The sequence below is a fragment of the Theropithecus gelada genome, chromosome 18, assembly GCF_003255815.1.
Source record: "Theropithecus gelada isolate Dixy chromosome 18, Tgel_1.0, whole genome shotgun sequence".
Classification (NCBI taxonomy): Eukaryota; Metazoa; Chordata; class Mammalia; order Primates; family Cercopithecidae; genus Theropithecus; species Theropithecus gelada.
In genome coordinates, this window is record NC_037686.1 from 13580197 (window position 1) to 13605157 (window position 24961).

General features: G+C 44.1%; 1 protein-coding gene across 1 annotated transcript in view; it reads left to right on the forward strand.

Annotated features, from left to right (window-relative positions):
• The window catches only part of GREB1L (GREB1 like retinoic acid receptor coactivator), a 159818-nt gene that overhangs the window by 109993 nt on the left and 24864 nt on the right, over window positions 1-24961 (forward strand). Inside the window, exons 17-21 of the mRNA XM_025365255.1 lie at window positions 2816-3008; window positions 11795-11928; window positions 16544-16883; window positions 21513-21628; window positions 22292-22536. Of these exons, the coding sequence (XP_025221040.1) occupies window positions 2816-3008; window positions 11795-11928; window positions 16544-16883; window positions 21513-21628; window positions 22292-22536 (1028 nt within the window). The remainder of the gene's footprint in view (window positions 1-2815; window positions 3009-11794; window positions 11929-16543; window positions 16884-21512; window positions 21629-22291; window positions 22537-24961) is intronic.

The following is a 24961-nucleotide window of genomic DNA, read 5'->3' on the forward strand; positions in this document are numbered from 1 at the left end:
TAACTCAAAAGTCCAAAGTCTCATCTGAGACAAGGCAAGTCCCTTCTGTCTATGAGCCTGTAAAATCAAAAGCAAGTTAGTTTCTTCCTAGATACAATGAGGGTACAGGCATTGGATAAATATAGCCATTCCAAATGGGAGAAATTGACTAAAACAAAGGGGCTACAGGCCCCAGTAGGAACTCTGTGTGGTGGGTCTGACCCCACATTTCCCTTCCACACTGCCCTAGCAGAGGTTCTCCATGAGGGCTCCGCCCCTGCAGCAAACTTTTGCCTGGGCATCCAGGCATTTCCATACATCTGAAATCTAGGCAGAGGTTCCCAAACCTCAGTTCTTGACTTCTGTGCACCCACAGGCTCAACACCATGTGGAAGCTGCCAAGGCTTGGGGCTTCCACCCTCTGAAGCAACAGCCCAAGCTGTACATTGGCCCCTTTTAGTCATGGCTGGAGCAGCTGGGACACAGGAGTCCAAGTCCCTAGGCTGCACACAGCACATGGCCCAGCCCACAAAACCACTTTTCCCTCCCAGGTCTCTAGGTATGTGGATGAGGGGGGCTGCCGTGAAGACCTCTGACATGCCCTGGAGACATTTTTCCCCATTGCCTTGGGGACTAACATTCGGCTCCTCATTACTTATGCAAATTTCTCCAGCCAGCTTATTCAGGGAAACTCCCCCTTAAAATACTATCAGATCTCATGAGACTTTTGCTATCACAAGAACAGCATGGGAAAGACCTGTCCGCGTAATTCAGTCATCTCCCACCGGCTCCCTCCCATACCACATGGGAATTATGGGAGCTACAAGATGAGATTTGGGTGGGGAAACAGAGCCAAATTATATCACTACACTCTGGATGAATTAAAGATTCCTGAAAAAATTTTAAGAGCTTGGTAGAACTCAGCTTTGTCAGAGAAAGGACAGCAATAAGGAAGTTAGGATGAATGAGCTCCTGGAAGGGTGATGTGCTTCCCTCTCTGCCTCCAACGCACTTTTCCATTTGACCTTGCTTCTCTTCCTTCCTCTCCCACTATTTCTCCTCTTCTTTGCCCTTCTCTTTTCCCTCTTGCCTTTAAAAGCAGTAGAGATGCACTTTCATGACCTGAAATCTTCCCCAGTTCCCCAGTTTAAACAAGAGAGTATCATATTTACTGGATGAAATTATTATTATTATTGAGATAGAGTCTCGCTCTGTCACCCAGGCTGGAGTGCAGTGGCGCAATCTCGGCTCACTGCAATCTCCGCCTCCCGGGTTCAGGCAGTTCTGTGCCTCAGCCTGCCAAATAGCTGGGATTACAGGTGCCCGCCAGACATCTGGCTAATTTTTGTATTTTTAGTAGAGATGGGGTTTCACCATCTTGACCAGGCTGGTCTTGAACTCCTGACCTTGTGATTCACCTGCCTTGGCCTCCCAAAGTGCTGGGATTACAGGCGTGAGCCACCATGCCTGGTCTGGATGAACTTATTAATGAAAGAGAAGTTGGGAGGGTGCGGTGTCTCACACCTGTAATCCCAGCACTTTAAGAGGCCAAGTGGATTACTTGAGGTCAGGAGTTCAAGACCAGCCTGGCCAACATGGTGAAACCCCGTCTCTACCAGAAATACAAAAAAATTAGCCGGGCGTGGTGGCACATGCCTGTAATCCCAGCTACTTGGGAGGCTGAAGCAGGAGAATCACTTGAACTCAGGAGGCAGAGGTTGCAGTGAGAGGAGATTATGCCACTGCACTCCAGCCTGGGTAACAGAGAGAGACTCCATCTCAAAAAAAAAAAAAAAGGAGTCAAATGTGGAACCACTTTTGCTCCCAGATCAAATTATACTAATTATCTGGTAGGGGACATCTTTGCTCCTATGGATTAAAAGGCAAATCGACAGGGGTAGGGAGTGGCAGATAGTCATCATGTATTACATATCATGGTTTGTCCTCACCATGTAATGGGGAGAGAAATTTCAGGCATCATCAAGCATTTATAGATTTTCTTTTCTCCAGGAGATGCTGAGGTTAAGAATCTGGAAGTTTTTGGTTTGTGGTAGGGAAATGTCAGAATTGCAAAAGCTCTTATTCAGAAGCCAGAAAGTGTTGGATAATCCTCCACAATCTGAAACCTAGAACCATACATAGGTATAAATAAGATCTTGTAGAACTTGTTAGATTTCAAAGAAAGGAAGGAAAGGAGAGAGAGAGAGCGGGAAAAGAAATTTTGCCCACATCTGTTCAGGTCTTGGCAGTCTTCTATGAGCAGGAATAGCTCATTGACCCTGTGTTGCCCAGGCTGGAGCGCAGTGGCGTGATTTCTGCTCACCGCAACCTCCTCCTCCTGGTTCAAGCAATTCTCCTGCCTTAGCCTCCCAAGTAGCTAGGATTGTAGGCACACACCACCACACCCAGCTAATTTTTTTTGTATTTTTTTTTTTTTTTAATAGAGACGGGGTTTCACCATGTAGGCCAGGCTGGTTTTGAACTCCTGACCTCAGGTGGTCTATCTGCCTTGGCCTCCCAAAGTGCTGGGATTACAGATGTGAGCCACCATGCCCGGCCCAACTGCAGATTTAGATATCACTGGCCTAAATAACTGAGTTTGCACTTTGAGGTATATTGGGAATAAACTGAAAAGGAAAAGAAAAATACATATTCCTGAAATCTGTCTGAAAAGAGGGAATGTAAATTTTTTCCCTTCCATGTCAAATTTCCGTGTCTGATCCCAATTGAAAAGAGATAGAAAAATAAAAACTTAAACAGTATCTCCTTGTTAGGGTCTGATTCTGTATCTACTTGGTTAAATGAGGTATTAATATGACTTTCAATTTTTCTACAGCGTCATTTCAGGCTCTTTGTCACATGGCGAACCCAGTCATGGACTAGCTGATAGGGTCATTAATTGCAGAGAAGTTCTGGAAGCTTTCAACCTCCTGGTGCTCCAGGTCAGCTCCTTCCCATACACTCTGCAGACCCAACAGTCCCGCATTAGCTCTAGCAATGAGGTTCACTGGATACAGCTGGATACCGGGGTGAGTCTCTTGCCTGCTGTCTGATACACTGTCATGTTCTTAGTTCCCCAGAGGGTAGGACCTTGTAACAAAATATGTCACGGCTTAAGATCATATTAATAAGAATTCAAAATCTAATATAATGCTTTATGTAAGACTTCAAAAATCTGGCCAGGCGTGGTGGCTCACGCCTGTAATTCCAGCACTTTGGGAGGCCGAGGCGGGTGGATCACGAGGTCAGGAGATCGAGACCATCCTGGCTAACACGGTGAAACCCCGTCTCTACTGAAAATACAAAAAATTAGCCAGGTGAGCTGGTGGGTGCCTATAGTCCTAGCTACTCGGGAGGCTGAGGCAGGAAAATCACTTGAACCCGGGAGGCAGAGGTTGCAGTGAGCCGAGATCGTGCCATTACACTCCAGCCTGGGGGACAGAACAAGACTCTGTCTCAAAATAAATAAATAAATAAACAAATAAATAAATAAATAAATTTTTAAAAATCATAATTCTGTATCTTCCAAAAGTTCCATATATTTACAATTATTATAAGACTAAAGTCTAGTGAATAGTATCCTATATAAATCTGATTAGGTGGTTCTTAGGTATCATGCAGATGCAAAATTCTCTGTCCTATATAATTTTTCAAAAAGAAAAAGTTGATGTTATCTGAGGCCATGATCAATATTCTGGATTTCCTTTGTGCCTTCATATGATTAATTTCACCTGAGGCCTGGAAATTTTATTGTCCTCTTGGATGGCCTTTTTGTCATGTTTTAGTCTGATGATCTGCATCACTGTTAATTACTCTCTTGCTCCTCCAGCAACTGGGTTTTGTTTTAAATCAGTTTTCAGTCTTCTGTATGAAATGGGATGATGGCACTGTTACTTTAAATAACTCCACAGTAGCAGTGAATGTGTTGAGACTACCTGTCTCAACATTGGATATATCCAGGGATTTATAGTTTTTACTCCAATCTCTAATATTGAAAAATATTTTATATGACCCACAAACTATGCTAAATATACTATCAAAAAAAAAGAAATATGAGTTTCATAAAAATAATAAAAATTAGCCATTAAGCAATGGATCCTTCATTTAAAAATACTGAACACACTGGATATTTTTAAATAACCATGTTTAAGTAAAAAACACCAAAAACGTCTTACATAAAACTAACATTTATTTTTCAACCCAGTGCATTTTGTTCTGTCATGAAGAAGGTAAGTTTTCGCTGACTTTGCGTTCTTGTCTTCGAGCATTGGTTTGTTCCTTGCAAGCAGGAAGCTCAGGTCCTTGAATCTTCTTGTCTTCAGCAGTCACTGCCTTATGAGAACTAACTCAGTGTGTTCACTATCATTAGAGATTACTTTGAGCTTTTGCTTTGCTTTCTTGGTATCTTCTCCATGCCAGCTCCAGCCATTCATTGGGCAGTTGAGGTAGAGGTGAGATAACAGAGCTGCCAGAGTTCCTTTGCCTCCAAACTACAAGGGGAGCCTATGGGCTACCCAAGTAGCTGCTGGGTTGCTCTGACAAAGAATGGGATTGCCAAGAGAATGAATGGAAATAATAATTATTTTTTAAATTAATTTTTTTTGAGACAGAGTCTCGCTCTGTCACCCAGGCTGGAGTGCAGTGGTACGAACTCAGCTCACTGCAACCTCCGCCTCCCAGGTTCAAGCAATTCTCCTGCCTCAGCCTCCAGAGTAGCTGGGATTACAGGTGCACGCCACCATGCCTGGCTAATTTTTGTTTTTTTAGTAGAGACCGAGTTTCACCATGTTGGCCAGGGTGGTCTTGAACTCCCAACCTCAGGTGATCCACAAGCCTCTCAAAGTCCTGAGATTACAGGTATGAGCTAAGAATAATTAATTTTTTAATCCCCCAGACAGTTCTCCTAATATACATTAAATTTCAGTATATTGTTGGAGTGTAGAGAGAACTGTCCTAATTCAGTCTTTTCCAAAAGGGATCACACCCCAGTGATAGGAAGAAGGACCAATAGCCTCTGCCCTTTATTTTCTCCTACCATGAAATAGAGAAACAGGTTTAAAATAATTTTCCTTAAAAGTCATTTTAGCCGGGCACAGTGGCTCACACCTGTAATCCCAGCACTTTGGGAGGCCAAGGCGAATGGATCGATTGAGCCCAGGAGTTCAAGACCAGCCAGGGCAACATGGTGAGACCGCATCTCTACAAGAAGTACAAAAGTTAGCCAGACATGCATCTGTAGTCCCAGCTACTCGGGAGGCGGAGTTGGGAAGACGTTTTGAACCCAGGAGGTCGAGGCTGCAGTGAGCTGAGATTGTGTCACTACACTCCAGCTTGGGAGACAGAGCAAGACCCTGTACCAAAAAAAAAAAAAAAAAAATCATTTTAAGGAAATGATTAATTTTTAGAGTTTAATAATGGTATTACAGTTATTTATATATTTATTTTTGAGTCAGAGTCTGACACCCGTGCTGGAATGCAGTGGTACAATCATGACTCACTGCAGCTTCAAACTCCTGGGCTCAAACAATCGTCCCACCTCACCCTCCCAAGTAGCAGAGCTACATGCACATACCACCATGCCTGGCTAATTTTAAAAATATTCTGTAGAGACAGTGTCTCACTATATTGTCCAGGCTGGTCTCAAACTCTTGGCCTCAAGCAGTTCTCCCATCTTGACCTCCCAAAGTGTTAGGATTACAGACATGAGCCACTGTACCTAGCCTGTGGTTATGTTTCTGAAAAGGGTTCTTGGCCAGGCACGGTGGCTCACGCCTGTAAAGTCAGCACCCTGGGAGGCTGAGATGAGTGGATCACTTGAGATCGGGAGTTCGAGACCAACCTGGCCAATGTGGTGAAAACCCTTCTCTACTAAAAATACAAAAATTAGCTGGGTGTGGTGGCGGGTGCCTGTAATCCCAGCTACTCTGGAGGCTGAGGCCCGAGAATTGCTTGAACCCAGGAAATGGGGATTGCAGTGAGCCGAGATTATACCACTATACTCCAGCCTAAGTGACAGAGAAAGACTCCATCTCAAAAAAAAAAAAGAGGTGAGGGGCTTCTTATCTTAGACATATCTAGTGATGTTCTTCTGGATTAAAGATATGATATCAGGTATTTGTTCAAACTAATTGAGAGGTGAAGAGTTATACTCTTCTTCAATTTAAGATTTAAAGAAATCGTCCCTGAAATTGAGATCAACGTGGGATAAAGGGAAAAAAAATTTAATTTACAACAACTTTATACATGTAAGGGAGAAGTTCCTGATGATTAGCATCCTTTAGTTATCTTGAAGCCTATATCCCAGGAGGGATAATTGGAAAAAAGCAAATTAATTGAATTCAAAAAATATGATTGAGCACACTTGTGGACTTGTATTGAATCTTGCAAAGAACACACAGAAAACTGATGGTTTAAGCCGAGCACAGTGGCTCATACCTGTAATCCCAGCACTTTGGGAGGCCGAGGCAGGCAGATCATTTGAGGTCAGGAGTTCGAGATCAGCCTGGGCAACATGGTGAAACCCCATGCCTACTAAAAATACAAAAATTATCCAGGCATGGTGGCAGGCAACTGTAATCCCAGCTACTCGGAAGGCTGAAGCAGGAGAATCACTTGAACCTGGGAGGTGGAGTTGCAAAGAGCCGAGATAGTGCCACTGCACTCCAGCATGGGTGACAGAGTGAGACTCCGTCTCAAAAAAAAAAAAAAAAAAAAAGAGAAAAAAAAAGAAAACTGATGGTTTAGAGGAGAAAGCAAAGTATATATCTAAGTCACTATTATCCAGAGGAGAATAAGACAATTTCAGAAAATCAAAATGCTCTGGGAGTTGAAGTGAGGGAGGAGTCACATTTATTGAGAGGTCCAGGGGAAGCTCCATGGAAAAGAGAACAGAGGATGATGGCCCTGGGGAGACAGGAAGGCCTGGGCAGGGGGATGGGGGCAGGAGGAGGCACTCCTGGCAGCGGACAGTGTGGGCAGGGGACACAGAGGAGGAAACTGGGCATTTTTCAGAGAATGCTGCATAGGATGCAAAAGAAGCCTGGAAATGTACACATGGAGGCTGTCAGTGCCATGCTAGCAAAGTTTACACTTATTATACAGGCATTAAGGATTTTTTAGCAAGAATATATATATATACACACACACACATATATAGCATTATTATAATTTAGTATATAGTATATATACTATATATAGTGTATATATATACACTATATAATTAGAATTAGTGTGTGTGTGTATATATATATAGCATTATTAGAATTTACCTGTTTCTTGTTAACAATGTAAAATGTTTAGTTTGTGATGACTTTTCACAAACTAAACACGCCTGTGGGACCAGCACTCAGATCAAGAAACAGAATCTTACCACCACCCTGGAAGTCCTGTGTCCCTTCTGGGCACCCCCACTAAAGGGTAACACTGTTCTGGCCTCCTGTACTACAGATTTGTTTTGCTCAGTATGGAGCTTATATAAATGGAAACATGCAGTATGTACTCTCTTGTATCTGACTTCCTCTGCTTAACATTTTGTTTGGGAAATTTGTAGTTTTCATGAATCGTAAATCATTCTTTTTGCTGTGTGTGTGTGTTACATTGTATGACTCCACCACAGTTCATGTATCCATCCTATTTTATTTTACATAGTACTGCTGTAACATCCTGGCACACCCTTTAGTAAATGTATGTATGCATTTCTTTTGGGTCTCTGAGAGTGAAATTTCTGGGTCATCAAGTACACATATGTTCAGCTTGAATAGCTACTGAGAGGCAGTTCATTCAATCTAGAGGCTAAGTCAAAGTGATTAGAAGGAGATCAGTCAGTGGCTTTTCTGATAATTTGGGTTAGAATGAACAAATACATGAATCAGAATGATGGTACTGGCAATAAAATGGATGGGAGACATGGCACATTTTCTAGGATTTGTTTATTCAGGGAGAGGGAAGAACCAGAAATATTTTTCAGGTGTTACCTTTAGTTGGAAAAAAGAAGTTGAAAGGAGTTTTTTGTTTTGTTTTGTTTTTTGAGACAGAGTCTCACTGTCAGCCAGGCTGGAGTGCAGTGGCACGATCTCGGCTCACTGCAACCTCTGCCTCCCGGGTTCAAGCGATTCTCCTGCATCAGCCTCCTAAGTAGCTGGGATTACAGGCGTGCGCCACCATGCTTGGCTAATTTTTTATATTTTCAGTAGAGATGGGGTTTCACCGTGTTGGCCAGGCTGGTCTTGAACTCCTTACCTCAAGTGATCTGCCCTCCTCGGCCTCCCAAAGTGCTGGGATTATAGGCGTGAGCCACCATGCCTGGCCGGAAAGAAGTTTGATTTGTGGAGGGCAGATGAGACTGACTTTGAGTTAAGGTGCAGGTGAGCACACCATTGTGTAGATTATGTTTTTTTGTTTGTTTTGTTTTGTTTTGTTTTAACAAACAGTGATTATTGAGGCAGCTGGTGTGGTTAGAATCATGGAAGAAAATAACAAAGAGAACTGCCAAGAGGGCAGTGAGGCCAAGGGCCAACAAGTCATCACCACTGGCGTTGGCCTCAGGAGTCCTTGGTGACCTTCCAGGGAACAGCATCTGGAGAGCGGAGCGTTGGACAGGAGCAAAGGCAGAGACAGCAGCGAAAGCACTGGGAGCATGGAGGGTCACTGAGAGGGCAGGCCTTCCACACAGGGGAGTTTGCCTTATGAGACGGGACATTCTCCCCCCAGAAATAGTGATTCAATAAGTCATACGATTTATGATACCTGAAACGTATCTTTACAGTAAAATCATTCAGTTTCATAACTCATGGTTTAAAGAATGGTTCCACTCATTTCTATTAAAACTTTTGTAACACAAAACCATAGTTACAATTTAATGCAAACAGAACAGATGGGGAAACCATTCACTGCTAATTCTAATTTTTAGTAGCTCTAGTTCCCAAAACCCATACTGGCTCTAGTTAATCACAGGCCATCTATTTACCAACCTGCTAAGAAAAAAGAGAGAGAAATAAAAACGAGGACAGGTGGATGCAAGGTGGATGCATCGTATCCAGCAGTTCTAATGCTGTGTCAGGAAGAGCAACAGGCTCGGAGTAGGATTTAATAATTTCCCAAAGAAAAAGGGGCCAAGGATGAGCAGGAAATGTGAAGACCAAGTGCACACTTCATAAAGCTTTTCCAAATGACTCTGTGTCTGCAGTCCAGATGAGGAGGGAAGCTTAAATGGATGACTTTTTTCCCCGGGAAATGACTTATTTGACACAGTTACCCAGAACACAGCTAAGCCCAGAATGAAATAAGCAAAGGCTTCTAGCCTTGAAAACAAATGTCATTCAATCTATGTTGTCAGTCTCCAGTATCTCTAAGAACATATTCCGGTGCTCTCATAAAGCCTGTTTACTCTCAAACCTATTCCCAAAAGCAGGGTTTTGGGGGGGGGGGCCTCAAAAAATTAAAAGCCTTCAGTTAAAACATGCTTTATTTTTGTCTTATGGGCCTTATAAATCATACAGTTGTTTCTCTTTAGATGGTTACTGAAAAGCTCAGAGCCAGCCGGGCACATTGGCTCATGTCTGTAATCCCAGCACTTTGGGAGGCCGAGGCAGGTGGATCACCTGAGGTCAGGAATTCGAGACCAGCCTGCTAACATGGTGAAACCTCATCTCTACTAAAAATACAAAAATTGGCCGGGCGCGGTGGCTCAAGCCTGTAATCCCAGCACTTTGGGAGGCCGAGACGGGCGGATCACGAGGTCAGGAGATCGAGACCATCCTGGCTAACACGGTGAAACCCCGTCTCTACTAAAAAATACAAAAAAAAAACTAGCCGGGCGAGGTGGCGGGCGCCTGTAGTCCCAGCTACTCGGGAGGCTGAGGCAGGAGAATGGCGTGAACCCAGGAGGCGGAGCTTGCAGTGAGCCAAGATCATGCCACTGCACTCCAGCCTGGGCGGCAGAGCGAGACTCTGTCTCAAAAAAAAAAAAAAAAAAAATACAAAAATTAGCTGGGTGTGGTGGTGCGTGCCTGTAGTCCCAGCTACTTGGGAGGCTGAGGCAGGAGAATGGCTTGAACCCAAGAGGCCGAGGTTGCAGTAGCCGAGATCACACCACTGCACTCCAGCCTGGGTGACAGAGTGAGACTCCTCAAAAAAAAAAAAAAAGCTCAGAATTTGGGCTACCAAATTTGTAGCCCACTTCTAACAAAATGTGCAGAAACTGCTGGCATGCATTTTAGGGAATACTTACTTTATCCCTGGCCCAGTCTTCCTTCTCTTACCCTTGCTTTTTCTTCCTCTGATTGCTTAATTTATTTTTATCTTAATATATGTATATAATTTTTTTTTTATTTTTTTTTATTTTTTTTTTTGAGACTGAGTTTCGCTCTGTCACCCAGGCTGGAGTGCAGTGACTCTATCTCGGCTCACTGCAACCTCCACCTCCTTGTTCAAGGTATTCTCCTGCCTCAGCCTCCTGAGTAGCTGGGTCTATAGGCACCCGCTACCACGCCTGGCTAATTTTTGTATTTTTAGTAGAGATGGGGTTTCACCATATTGGCCAGGCTGATCTCAAAAAAAAGTGCTGGGTTTACAGGTGTGAGCCACTGCACCCAGCCTTTATCTTATATCTTTTAAAGCTGTCTTATTTCCTTTATGAGTTGGAGAGTGCTTAAATAAGAATGTCAACACATAATAAATAACAAAAGTGGGCCAGGTGCAGTGGCTCACGCCTGTCATCCCAGCACTTTGGGAGGCTGAGGCCAGGAATTTGAGACCAGCCTGACCAACGTGATGAAACCCCGTCTCTCCTAAAAATGCAAAAAAAAAAAAAAAAATGAGCCGGGCATGGTGGTGGACGCCTGTAATCCCAGCCACTCGGGAGGCTGAGGCAGGAGAATCACTTGAAACCGGGAGGCGGAGGTTGCAGTGAGCCATGATTCCGGGAGGCGGAGGTTGCAGTGAGCCATGATTGCGCCATTTCTCTCCAGCCTGGGCAACTTGGTCTCAAAAGAAAAAACTTGGTCTCAAAAAATAAAATAAATAAAATAAAGTAAAATAGACCAAATGGCACAGGCAACATAACAGCAAGACATGACTGTAAAAAACTAATGCAGAAAAGATGCAAAAAAAACTATAAATAAAAACAGATTCATGAACTCAAAAAGCTTATTTAATATCCTGGAGCTTCTGAGTTTAAGGACAAGCAACTTGTCACACTTCTCAAGATCCTCTGAGGGCATCTTTGTGTCACCGCCTAAAATAGCTATTCATTTTCATAGTGATGACTGACTCATCAAGAGGGGGGCTACTTAAAAATACTGTGGGTCCTGTTTAAGGAAAGCGTATATTCCATTTTTAAAGTAAAATTTGTTTGCAAAGATAAGCTTTTATGAATTACCATTATGAAATGATGTCAGAAAAGTTAAAGTTACTGTAACAGAGGAGTTTGTCAGTATCTAGAGTTCTGAGGAGAGCCTATTTATCTGTATAGAGAACTGCTTCCAGCAGGGAAAAAGGCTGAGAATTGAGGCTGTCTGACCTTGTGTATCCCAACAAAAGAAAAAGAAAACGAACCATGTGCCTGAAGGAAATGTGTCAACTTTCCACTAATCACATATTCAGTTCCTTTGAAATGAAAATAAATTTCACTTAGTGCCTCAGAGATGACTGTAGAGTTGGTGTTGGGTTACATAATGAAACACAATATTTTTTCTTACTTGTCAGGAAATAACCTCTTACAGGGACTCCCCCCCAACCCCCTTCCCCACCCCACTTTCTGGAAAACAAGACACTGTATCCTGTCCTCATTGGGTTTTTGCTCTGTATTTTGAACCAGGAGGACGTGGGCTGCGAGGAGAAGCTATACTTTGGCTTGAATGAGTACAGCAAGTCTCTGCAGTGGGGGATCACGAGCCCACTTCTGAGATGTGACGAGACTTTTGAAAAAATGGTGAACACACTCTTGGAGAGGTAAATAGTAAACAAGGCCTTCTGCTCTTCTCTCTAGCTGTACTTGCAGATCTAAAATAGCCAAAAGCCTTTTGTGTCAGTGCTACAGGGTGTCTGATGGAGCCCTTGCAGATAACATGCAAAGGCCAAATTAAAACAGCCTTTCCTAAGATGCCCTACTATTGTTTTATGTGATCATCCAAGACCAATAAAGGAAAATACAACCAAAGTGGGCCGTTGCACTACTCTTCATGCTGAGTCAGCTTCCAGTCATGCTTCATTGCTATCATCAGGAGATGGATAGGGCAGAGAGAGATTTGTTTATTCAAGACCGGCTTCTGGCCGGGCGCGGTGGCTCACGCCTGTAATCCCAGCACTTTGGGAGGCCAAGGCGGGTGGATCACAAGGTCAGGAGATCGAGACCACCCTGGCTAACACGGTGAAACCCCGTCTCTACTAAAATTACAAAAAATTAGCCAGGTGTGATGGCGGGCGCCTGTAGTCCCAGCTACTCGGGAGGCTGAGGCAGGAGAATGGCGTGAGCTGGGGAGGCGGAGCTTGCAGTGAGCTGAGATCACGCCACTGCACTCCAGCCTGGGCGACAGAGCGAGACTCTGTCTCAAAAAAAAAAAAAAAAGACCCCTTCTGTGAGCTCCAGCCTCTCCTACCTTACACCTCAGACTTTGACATTTTTCCCTCTTTTCTCCCCTGTCCACCACAGGCAAGGACCCTAAGATGATTCAGTAAAAACTAAACTTTACTATGAGAGATTTGAAGTATACACTGGAAGAAATTAAAGAGCAATCAGATAATTGAGGTGAATTCAGTTCTTGGGGCGCCTCCTCCAGTCCCTGACCTTAGGGATTAAGGAATATAACTCTTCTGTCTTCTCTTCTTTTTCTTTAAAAAAAAAAAAAAAACCAAAAAAAAAAAATCCCCAGTTCCAGATTAAACTCTGAAAGAGTTTTTTCTCTCTGTCACCTTGAATCATAGATTGAAAGGTAGGTAGACATTCGAAGTTACCTAACCTAATAAAGGTCCCTCTCTGCCCTCCACAATATTCTGTTTGCTCATCCAATGTTGGGGCAATTGGGCTTTATTTTATGAGGCCAATTCTAATTTTTAGTAGCTGTAGTTCTTAGAATGCCTTTAATTGATCATATTATTTAAAATCTATTTAACAAACCTGCCCATAATTTTGCTAAGAAAAAAGAAAAGGAAATTAAAATGAGGACCTACGGATGCATTCTATTCAACAAATGATAATACTGCATCCGGAAAGAGCGCCGGCTCAAGTAGGGTTTGATATTTGTGCAGCTGTTGGATTTGGGAAGTCTTAACTGACACTGTGACATTAATCCTTTCACAGCACATGTAGTCTGAATTTTCCGAAGTCATTCCATGAGTACCCCCTCTAAGCGTTCCCACCCACCTGTTACATCCACCAGCTTGAAATACATCTTCTTTTTCTGGTAACATCATTCAGAGTTTCATAACTTTTATTTTAAATGATGGTCCCATCAACTTCCTATTGTAGTTTTGTGCTACAAAAGTTGTAAGTATAGTTTAATGCAAGCATGACAAATTGGAGAAACTGTGCACTTCTAACTTCATGATTCCTTCAGAGTATGAAATAGAAATGCTGGATATCAAAGTTACCATTTATTCTAATTTGGCTTTTCTACGTGGCCCAGCAAAAAAGCATTAAGCTTGAAACACAGATTATTTATACCTATTTCCTCCAGTCCAGTCACCCCAGCCTAATAGTAGCTATGACTTACTGAATACCTGAAGGGACCAGCCCAGGATTTATTGAACTGAAGGATTTCTTCATTTCTTTTTTTTTTTTTTTTTTTTTTTTTTTTGAGACAGAGTCTCGCTCTGTCGCCCAGGCTGGAGTGCAGTGGCGCGATCTCGGCTCACTGCAAGCTCCGCCTCCCGGGTTCACGCCATTCTCCTGCCTCAGCCTCCCGAGTAGCTGGGACTACAGGCGCCCACAACCGCGCCCGGCTAATTTTTTTTTTTTTTTTGTATTTTTAGTAGAGACGGGGTTTCACCGTGGTCTTGATCTCCTGGATTTCTTCATTTCTACCCAACCTGCTAAATCCTTGCAATGTGTGAAGACATTGCTAGAGACTGGATAAAATCTAGACCTAGCTTTGTCTCTGATCAGTTGTATGAACTGGGACAAGCAACTGAACTTCTCTCTGCCCCTGAACTCATTCCCTTTCTATGAAAATGCAGAGTGGGCTAGGTGTGGTGGCTCACGCCTGTAGTCCCACCACTTTGGGAGGCCAAGGTGGGTGGATCACCTGAGGTCAGGAGTTCAAGACCAGCCTGGCCAACATGGTGAAACCCTGTCTCTACTAAAAATACAAAAAAAAAAAAAAAAGCCAGGCGTGGTTGCAGGCGCTGTAATCCCAGTTACCCAGGAGGCTTAGGCAGGGAGAATCATTTGAACCTGGGAGGCGGAGGTTGCAGTGAACTGAGATTGCGCCATTGCACTCCAGTCTGAGCGACAGAGCGAGACTCCATCTCAAAAAAAAAAAAAAAAAAAAAGAGGCCAGGCGCAGTGGCTCATATCTGTAATCCCAGCACTTTGGGAGGCTGAGGCGGGCGGATCACCTGAGGTCAGGAGTTCGAGATCAGCCTGATCAACATGGAGAAACCCTGTCTCTACTAAAAATACAAAATTAGCCGGGCACATGCCTGTAATCCCAGCTACTCAGGGGGCTGAGGCAGGAGAATCCCTTGAACCCAGGAGGCGAAGGTTGCAGCGAGCTGAGATTGTGCTACTGCACTCCAGCCTGCCAGCCTTGGTGACAGAGCGGGACTCCGTCTCAAAGAAAAACAAAAGACATAGTTGTTCATATACAGGGCATCTTGGTCCTTTCCAGTTCTAAAACACCTCAAAAGTATTCATGTGTTATTCATTTGACAGCTGTCATTGGCATTTATTTGACCTGGAGGTTTTCTGTGCAAGGCCAGTGGACCACTTGTTGTATTTTTAGTAGAATTATAGAATGGAACAAAGGTGAAATCCCCCATCAGCCTACCCAGCTGCTGGTGGCTACATTGCTACCAGATGGCAACCAGAAAGAAAGTGCACAGCCCCAGCCTTATTCTACCAGGCTCCATGAGAGCCTTGGCCAACCTTGGACCCAGGGCCCACTTTGCCAGCACCTGCTTTCTTTCTTTTTCTTTTCTTATTTTGTCTTATTTTCTTTTTCTTTTCTTATTTCTTATTTCTTATTTTTTATTTTCTTTTGTTATGTTTCTTATTCTTATGGGAACCTCATCAGCTCCCCAGACTCTCACTCTGTCGCCCAGGCTGGAGTGCAATGGCATGATCTCGGCTTACTGCAACCTCCGCCTCCCAGGTTCAAGTGACTGTCCTGCCTCAGCCTCCCAAGTAGCTGGGATTACAGGCATGTGCCCGGCTAATTTTTGTATTTTTAGTAGAGATGGGGTTTCACCATGTTGGCTAGGCTGGTCTCGAACTCCTGACCTCAAGTGATCCACCCACCTCATCCTCCCAAAGTGCTGGAATTACAGGCGTGAGCCACCACGCCCAGCCTACTTTCTGTTTTTTAAAAAAATTATTTTTATTCAGCAGCAGAAGTACTGCTGGGCAGTGTGCTCAGGGTAGCCAAGCACCTGCTTTCTTGACTAGCAGCTCTTCATACCTGTAAGTGGGTCCTCTTTACCCATTCGTACTCATTTTGTCATCAGGCCTGGCTGAGGCGTAGCCCCAAAAGGCGAAATTTGTTTTCTGACTCCTCTATAATTGTAAAAACTGCCGATTTTAACAAAGGGATCCTCTTCCCTGGCAGTCCAGGCTTAGGGAAAAATGGTACCAAAGGCTGCTGCTACCAGGCTCAGATTTGCTTGGCTCCCTTGACGGAGCCAGGTCTCAGGTGATGAGGCTACAACACTAGGGGGTGCTGTTTCTCCAGTCAGCTCCAGGTTTCTCCAGCACCAAGGAACAGTTTATGGAAAGGTAGAGATTGCTATCTGTGAGGCTGACCTCAGATTAGTAATAATAATTACCCTTTTTATGTCTAATACTCAACAGATATTACACTAATGCCTCCGTTTCCTTTATTGTAATCTTATATATCAGAGAAATAAGTGGACAGTGCTGTCATTCTAACCCAATGCCACCAGCAAGAGGTGAGGATCCAGGGATTATCTATGATGACTATGGCGGCAATGAATGGAATAGACCAATGTGTCTCAGAATTTAACGTGGATGCAGTTCCCCGGGAGTCTTGTTAAGCTTCAGATTCTGATTAGTAGGTCTGGGGTGGGGAGATTCAGCATTTCTAACAAGCTCCCAGGTGCTGCTGCTGCTGCTGGTGGTCTGTAGACCACAATTTGAGAAGAGAGGGTCTCTAGACAATCTCTAAACCCCTTTACTATGCTGTACTTATCCCAACAGGTTGATTCACATGCTTTGGAAGCTCAGCCTTTTCCTTCCAGTGACATGGGATCCCAGGTCATTCTAGAGCTAAAGCCCCACCACTGATCAGTAGCCCCTTCCCCACCATGCTTAATCTGCATTCTTACTGCACAGGCCTTGCTGCTCCCAGCTGGCCCTGCTGCCTGAGTGCTAGTGCCTTGTGTTCTGTCGAAGGTACCCCAGGCTGCACAGCATGGTCGTCCGCTGCTATCTTCTCATCCAGCAGTACTCTGAGGCTCTGATGGCTCTCACCACCATGGCGTCACTCCGAGACCACAGCACACCAGAAACACTCAGCATTATGGATGACCTGATCAGCTCCCCAGGCAAAAACAAAAGTGGGAGGGGACACATGCTCATTATCAGGGTGCCCTCGGTGCAGCTGGCGATGTTAGCCAAGGAGCGGCTACAGGAGGTGCGCGACAAACTGGGTCTGCAGTATCGGTTCGAGATCATCCTTGGGAACCCGGCCACTGAACTCAGTGTTGCAACTCACTTTGTGGCGCGATTAAAGGTTAGCACTGGACAGACATTTCTCCTTTAAAATACCATTTGTTTCTCTTTTCTAGGAATCCTACATAGGTGGCTCAGGGGCCTGAGTTTAATAGATTTTTATACATGTGTAAATTTGATTTCCATGACAGTGATAAGGCTCAATGAAGGGACATACTCACTTTCTTAATTAGAACCAGTTTGTAAAGATTGCCCAGCCCCTTTATAGCAGGTGCATGCAGTTGGTCTTCCATGCTCTCCAACTGCAGGTGCAAAAAATGTGATGACCCAATTTGACCCCATGTTTATTGGCCTTGTTCAAGATGCATGTAGCCCACGGCCATCTGTTTTCTCAGAAAAAAAGGTAAGTTGTCCTCTCAGACCTCTGGAGGGGGTAACGCTTTAAGTGTCCTCAACTCACTAATTCTTTTCTGTTCATCTAGCCTGTCTGTGAGCTCATGTCTAGAGTCGGTAAAGTATTCTGTTTCATCTTCAGTTCTCAGAACTGTTCCTAGCCCTCTTGCATGTGGATTCCTCAACAGTTTGTTGTTTCTTTGTACTTGCTTTGACCCTCAGCCCCAAGGCTTTGGCTGGACTGAGACTTCGCCAGGCACCCTACAGAAGGATTTAGTGCATGACTGAGTCCCTCACTGCTCCCGCTGCACGGCCAGTGACTGACTGCTTCTCCCCTTCCTCTCCTGTCAGGCATCAGGGTGGGAGGAGTAGAACCCTCAACCAACTAACCTAACTCGGTTTTTCTGGGCCTACAGTCCAGTGGGGCCTAGCCATTAGAAAACATTTAATCAAATATCCAGCTACATGTCGGTATGGAACTGAGCTAGTTTCTGTATGTCTGAGTTAGACCAACTTGTATCTGCACCCTATATATTAAATACTGAGCTAAATTGGGTTAAGGAAAATCTGGTTCAGCACAAATTTTATGAAAAGAAGGCACACAGTCTTGGGGGAATTTGCATTTTCACCCTGGGCTGCGGTTTCCCATCTGCAAAATGAGAGAATTGGGCTGTCTAATCTCTCAGAGTTCTAATTTGGGAATATTTATTTAGTGTTCAAAAATTGTTCTGGAGATGTAAATCTTTGTGTTCAGTTACCTAACCTAAATTAAATAATCCAAAATGCAGACAAAATATCTTGTATTAGCTTGATAAGCAACTGGAACAAATAAAATTGTCCAAAAAATAGAAACTCCTATATTTAGAAGTTGTAACATTTATGTTTCATATATACACATTCACAATTTTATGTTATAGTCATAGACTACATTACAGTGGAATTCCTGGGATGAATAACAAAACTCCAGAAACGCTTCTTACAGTATAATTCATGGAGACATGAATTACGGGCTTGAGAGCATTTGAATGTTGCTAATGATGAAGAATTTGGAAAGGCGGACAATCAGCAGCACCACGCTGAGTCTCCCACACCTGTTGCCAGAGATTACCTAAATGCACGTGAGGCTGCTGGGTCTTCTCCTGGGCTCTGTTGACACTGATTAAGTGAAGCTACTTACAGAGTCTTCAGTCATGTGTTCAGAAGGGCCAGTCACTAGTCAGTATAAATCAGTCTGTCCTAAATAATTTACCCCTCTGGACCACTGTTGGAAAACCACAGTCAAGGCCTGAGGTTCTTCACCTGGCTGCTAGCTCATCAGAATCACCCGCAGGGCTTTCAAAGGGCGATTAGTTGAGGATCCCTGTGCCCTAAACGAAGGGGGCCTCAAGTTGTTACTTCTCAAGGCAGTGTTACTTCCTCAATTGGTATGAGTAGCTGCCAGGCAACAAGTAAGCATAAGAGAGTCCTATATTCTGGCTGTTGTGATGGCTCATGTCTGTAGTCCCAGCTACTTGGGAGCCTGAGGCAGGAGGACTGCTTGAGCCCAGGAATTTGAGGCTGCAGTGAACTATGATCCCACCACTGCACTCCGGCCTGTGCAACATAGTGAGACCCTGTCTCTTAAAAATATATAAAAATAAACAAGTCCCAAATTCTCAAATTCTCTGGATCACATCAGTCCTTTTTACACTGTATTTGTGTGGGAGTAAAAATATGAGATCATGTTGGGATGTTCACATCCTAAGCAAGACTGAATTGTCAAGTAGATTCTGGTTCACTCATTTATTTCTAAGTTACCAACCTCCTTCACCATTTTCAGGATGGCAAGATTGTGCCTGCTATCTCTACTTTTTGGTAAAATCCAACACTACTTCTATTATGTGATGTTATTTTTGTGCTTACCCCTAATTATCCTGTTATGTATTGTGGTTAACTTATACTGATGATGACCCCTTTGGAAGGATACAGAGTTTAAGCCAGTTCCTCCAGAAGGCAGGTGAAGCTTTCATTAGATGTTCTTGGTCTTAAGCCTCATGTTATTCTTGAACTCAATGATCACCCCATCTTTTGTGTTAAGTGCTTCTGCAATAAAATCATCTTGTGGGCCTGATTGATGCACAGTAGAACTGCAGCCGTCAGTCATCAGAAGTAGCAATGTGATGGAAAAGCACTTTATAGTGGGTTTGGCTAGCTGTGGTTGGTCAAGAATAAAAGTGAGATTTGACTACTAATCTTCTGAAAATAAATATCCTCATATAGACCAGGAGCAGTAGCTCATGCCTATAATCCCAGCACTTTGGGAGACTGAGGCGGGCAGATCACTTGAGGTTAGAAGTTCAAGACCAGCTTGGCCAACATGGCAAAACCCCATCTCTACTAAAAATACAAAAATTAGCCAGGTGCGGTGGCGGGCATCTGTAATCGCAGCTACTCAGGAGGCTGAGGCAAGAGAATTGCTTGAACTGGAGAGGCAGAGGTCGCCATGAGCCAAGATTGCACCATTGCACTCCGGCCTGGGTGACAGAGTGAGACCCTGTCTCCAAAAAAAAAAAAAAAGTCCTCCTACAGTAAAACATTTTAACTGTTATTCCATCAATATAACCTGACCTCTTCCTGGTAAAGCCGTGACCTATATGGAGATGTTTCTGGGAGATAAAACACATTCAGGGAGAAGCCCAGTGTCAGGGATACCGTGCGTCCAGTGTGAAGGCGATCGGTGAAGTGATTTCTGTTCCGGAATGGTTTGCTTTAAATGACGCAATGTTATGGTTCCCCTTGACATGAAATGGTGTGGAAAATTAAATTTTTATAGAGCACTTTTCTTCTAGCATTAAAAAAATCTTTTTGACACACTGATTTTTCTAAAACACGGAAAGTCTGTGAAACTTGTAAAGAGTTACGTAGGTTCCCTATTTCCCCTTAGTATGCACAGATATAATAAAAGATTGGACAACAAGTAAAAGCCTAAGAATGGTTAAGCTTCTTCCAGTTTTACAAATTATAGAAATTTTATTTGAAGTGATTGTGGGAATGTTTATTACTAAAGACTGGCTTTTCTTTATTGAGCCTTTTATAGGCATCAACAAATCATCAATCAAACCCTATTATCTTTTGCCTGGTGACTTTCTTTCTATCCCATTTTGTGCTTAGTAAAGGAAGTACCAGTCTATTTTAAAATAAAATTGTATGCTTTACTGGCCAGGTGTAGTGACTCACACCTGTCCACGGTACTCCAGCCTGGGCAACAGAGCAAGACTCTGTCTCAAAAAAAAAAAAAAAAAATTGTATGCATTACTTAACACCTTGCTTCTTAGTCTTTTCCCCTAAAGCATTATCAGAAATGTGCGTTCATTGCTTATAATAATTCCTGCTAGAAAGGTAATAAAAAGGATAGGTACATGCTACACACTTAATGAAAAGTAGTAGAAACCACCTTATCTACTTAAGAGATGGTCATTTTTCTTTCTGTTCTAAAATAGACACATCGGTAAGGTCATTTTACTTTTGAATATTTTTCAAATTGGTGGGATTACTTTTCATTGATATTTTCATGTTTTCAAGATTGGTGTTCCATTTATTAAAGATACATGTGTCTACTTATATGTGTGTTTATATGAAAAATTGATACTTATTATTTGAGAAACCATGAGCAATTTACATTAGTCCTCCAAATGAGGGGCAGTTTCGTTTTGTTGTTTTCTTCTCAATCCAGGTCTGGTTATATTTTTAGTCTTCTTGAGAGAGATTGTTTCAAGGCCCTAAGCCAATAATTGCTTGTTATTTTAAAAACCAGTAAAGCAAGAAGGAGGGAAAATAACTATCAAGAGTGGTTCATTGTTTTCATTACTTTCTTGGTGAAATGTCTGTTTTAATGGAATTCTGAGATTCTTTTCTGAGTCATTCACAACTGCAACTTTTTCAGTCTTCCAATCCCAAGAATTTTTCCAATATGTGAAGAAAGTATATTTAAGTGCCTTGATTCAGGTAGTTTAGCCAGGATTTCTGTAAGGTTTCCATCACTAGTGGGATATTTCACATTGTATGTGTTTTTGGCCTGAGGTATACCAGCATCTCCCGTTTTATCCTACTGAGATAAAAACTACAGCCCTCCTTCCTACAGAAGTGCCTTGTATATGCGATGTAGTAGCAATCAAAATACACATACATACACATATATAAACACTTAGTGGAGTCATTTTAAAGCACTGTATGTCTAAAATCTGGACTTAGAAACCTATACAAAAGGTGGAAACTTAAATGAGAGTTTTAATTTTAACATACGCGTCTCTTGCTATAGAGTTGGAGAGGAAGTGAACCAGAAGAGTGGATCCCTCGGACATACCAAGATTTAGACGGTCTGCCTTGTATTGTGATATTAACTGGCAAAGATCCTCTTGGAGAGACCTTTCCCAGGTACAATTTCAATAATTAATTCCAGTTTTCATCAGTTGCCCAGCTGAACTGATGATTAAAACTTGGCTGATCACCCAATCATTTCCTTTGTCAGGTAATGAGACGAGGATTGTTTTATGCAGGGATATAAGAAATACAGCTATACAACCTTCTTTTATTCTTTTTTTTAGCTTTCCAGAGAGCATCCAGTAATGTTGGGAACAGGCGATAGCCACATTTGAGAAATGTCAGAGAGGCAGGGAGGAAAAGCAGGATTTTTTTTTTTTTTAATAAAGTGCTTTGTCTTTGTTAATCTGCTATTCCTGTGCCCCTCAAGGATCGAGACTCCGTAGACTGGAGGGCAACAACAATAAAAGCATTAGTTGAATGCTCACTGTGCGTGTCAGGCAGCGCCCTGAATGCCTCACATGTATTCAGTCTTTACAGCCACCATATGCGCCCGACACTACTATCCACTCTTTTTATATTCGAAGAAAATGAAGCACAGAGAAATGAAGGTCATAACAGCTGGGAGGTGGCAGAGCTGAGGTTTCGGTCAAGGCTCACCTGGCACTGAAACCTAGGATTTTAACTGCTGTGTGCTGCATCCAGATCACCAGGCACACATACACATTGCGTGCTTGGCCAGATGGACTCACCAACACCACAATTACTTTTGTTCAGGTCTTTGAAGTACTGTGACCTCCGGTTAATTGACTCAAGCTATTTAACTCGCACGGCCTTGGAGCAGGAGGTGGGTCTGGCATGCTGCTATGTCTCTAAAGAGGTCATCCGGGGACCCACTGTTGCCCTGGACCTCAGCGGGAAGGAGCAGGAGAGAGCTGCTGTCAGTGAGAACGACTCCGATGAGCTGCTCATCGACCTGGAGCGGCCCCAGAGCAACAGCAGCGCCGTCACAGGGACCTCGGGTCAGTACTTTCTTTTCTCTTTCATGGCGCGAGAGACATGAGTCAGGAGGTGTGTAGGAACGTGGAAGGCAGAGGCATTTATTGACACTCCGACAGCCTTCAGAGGAGCCTTCGGGACTGGCATCCTCTCCAGACCCAGCTCCAGGGGGGTGATGCTTGGAAAACATGACTGTTGAACAGCCACAAAATACTTTTCTGGGTAAACATTTAAGGAAGAGCTTGCTAACAGGCTAAAAACAACTTTATCAACCCTAGCCTGTACCATTTTCCCTAGTCTTTTCTACCCTTAATCATCTCATGGTTATTATGCATCTCATATTTGCACAAAGGCTGTTTTTCTTCCAGGTCCTGAAGCTGTAAGTTTGTGCTAAATGGCTTAGTACCTGACACAAAATGTTTCCTTGAATGTGAATGAATGAATGAATGAGTGAATGAATGGCTTTTCTAAACAGTTAACAGCAAGCATTGTATGGTGAGGGCTCCTGTGGGGCCAGCGTGGATGTGAAGGCCCACCCTGCAGCCTGCCGGCCCCTGTCTTGCAGCATTACTGCAGGTCTGTGGCAGTGCCTGGCATGAACTTCCTTCAGATAAATTGTATTACAGCAAATGTAGCACTCTTTCCATTTTTTCTGATTATGAAAGTAATAAAGCTTAATGCAGAAAACATGGAAAATGTCGGCCGGGAGCAGTGGGCCTGTAATCCTAGCACTTTGGGAGGCCAAGGCAGGTGGATCACCTGAGGTCAGGAGTTCGAGACCAGCCTGGCCAACATGGTGAAACCCTGTCTCTACTAAAAATACAGTTAGCTGGGCGTGGTGGCTCACACCTGTAATCCCAGCTACCCTGGAGGCTGAGGCAGGAGAATTGCTTGAACCCAGGAGATGGAGGTTGCAGTGAGCCAAGATTGCACCACTGCACTCCATTCTGGGCGACAAGAGGAAAATTCTGTCAAAAAAAGAAAAAAAGAATAAAAAGAGAAAGAAAAGGAAAAAATGTAACAAAGTACAGAGAATTCTGAGATTAAAAATGAAACACACTCCCCCTCCTTCTCCCCTTAGCCCCCCCGCTTTTTTTTTATGTGTAGGGGACAGAGTTTCTTGTCGCCCAGGCTGGAGTGCAGTGGCACAATCTCGGCTCACTGCAACCTCCGCCTCCTGGGTTCAAGCGATTCTCCTGCCTCAGCCTCCTGAGTAGCTGGGACTACAGGCGCCTACCACCACGCCCAGCTAACTTTTGTATTTTTACTAGAGATGAGGTTTCACCATATTGGCCAGGCTGGTCTCAAACCCCTGACCTGAGGTGATCCACCCGCCTCAGCCTCCCAAAGTGCTGGGATTACAGACGTGAGCCACCGTGCCCAGCCCCTCACCCTTTTCTTGAACTATCATTGAGATCCATCACTCTGATATGCGAACACACAATTCTGTCCAAAAGCAGCACTGGTCTTCCTGTCCGTTCTGGCAGCAGCTGTTGGATGGCTCTGGGCAGGAATGGAAGAGGAGGGGTCTGTAGGGTTTGCTGTTGATAGTGGCCCTCAGCCTGGAGGAGCTGGAGCTGCCCTGCTCCCACGCACGCGCGGCTGCTCCCCCAGCCGGGGGTTAGGGCCGACCGTGTGGACCACTCTACCTGCCTCAACCCCACTGCAACAGGCTCCCCAATTTTCTCTCTCAGAGCAGTTTCAGAATAGAGTCAAGGGGTTTGAAGGATAGCAAAGGTTCACAGAAGGGGGTGGGGAATAATATCTGGAAGCTTTTGGATACCAGCATGAGGAGGAGCAGCGCAGCCTGTACTTCCTTCCTGTGGTTCTTCCATCCCACTCCTTCCTCTCCCTCACTTGAGGAGCTGCCCCACAAAGTGAGCGCTTCCTTGGCCTTGCTCTGCTGAACTCACAAAGGTGTTTGCCCTTGGCTACTGTGTCCCTCCCTACAGGCCGTGCTCACGACACGGAGCACAGGGACCCCAGCCACGGCTGACTCGGAGGGTGACCAGGAGGTTCGCTGCCCAGAACGCACAGTGCTGTGGGGGGAAGGCAAGCTCTCCCCCAAGGCGGAGAGACACAGGCAGCCGAGCCAGTGAAGGGGCGGGTTTTAATCATGTCTTGTTGATGACTGTTCATTCAGGATCTCCCAAGGTTGGGATTCGACCTCCATGTCTGGGCAGCAACAAGACGAGCTCAGATAGGTCCTTCAGTTGAGCTTTTGGTTTGTCTTTAAACCAAAGAGTGGCTGGTCTATCAGGAGGACACACACACTTGAAAGGAACTGGCCAAATGCGTGGGGCTGCTTTAGGGAAAAGCCACCGGCCTTGGAGTCGTGTGTGTCTACACCCGCTTCGCGTGAAGGCATCCCACACCCTAGCTTGGGAGTCCGTGGAAGGGGCTGCAGTCCAGGGAGCCGATCTGAAGCCAGAGGCATGAGGCCCTCAG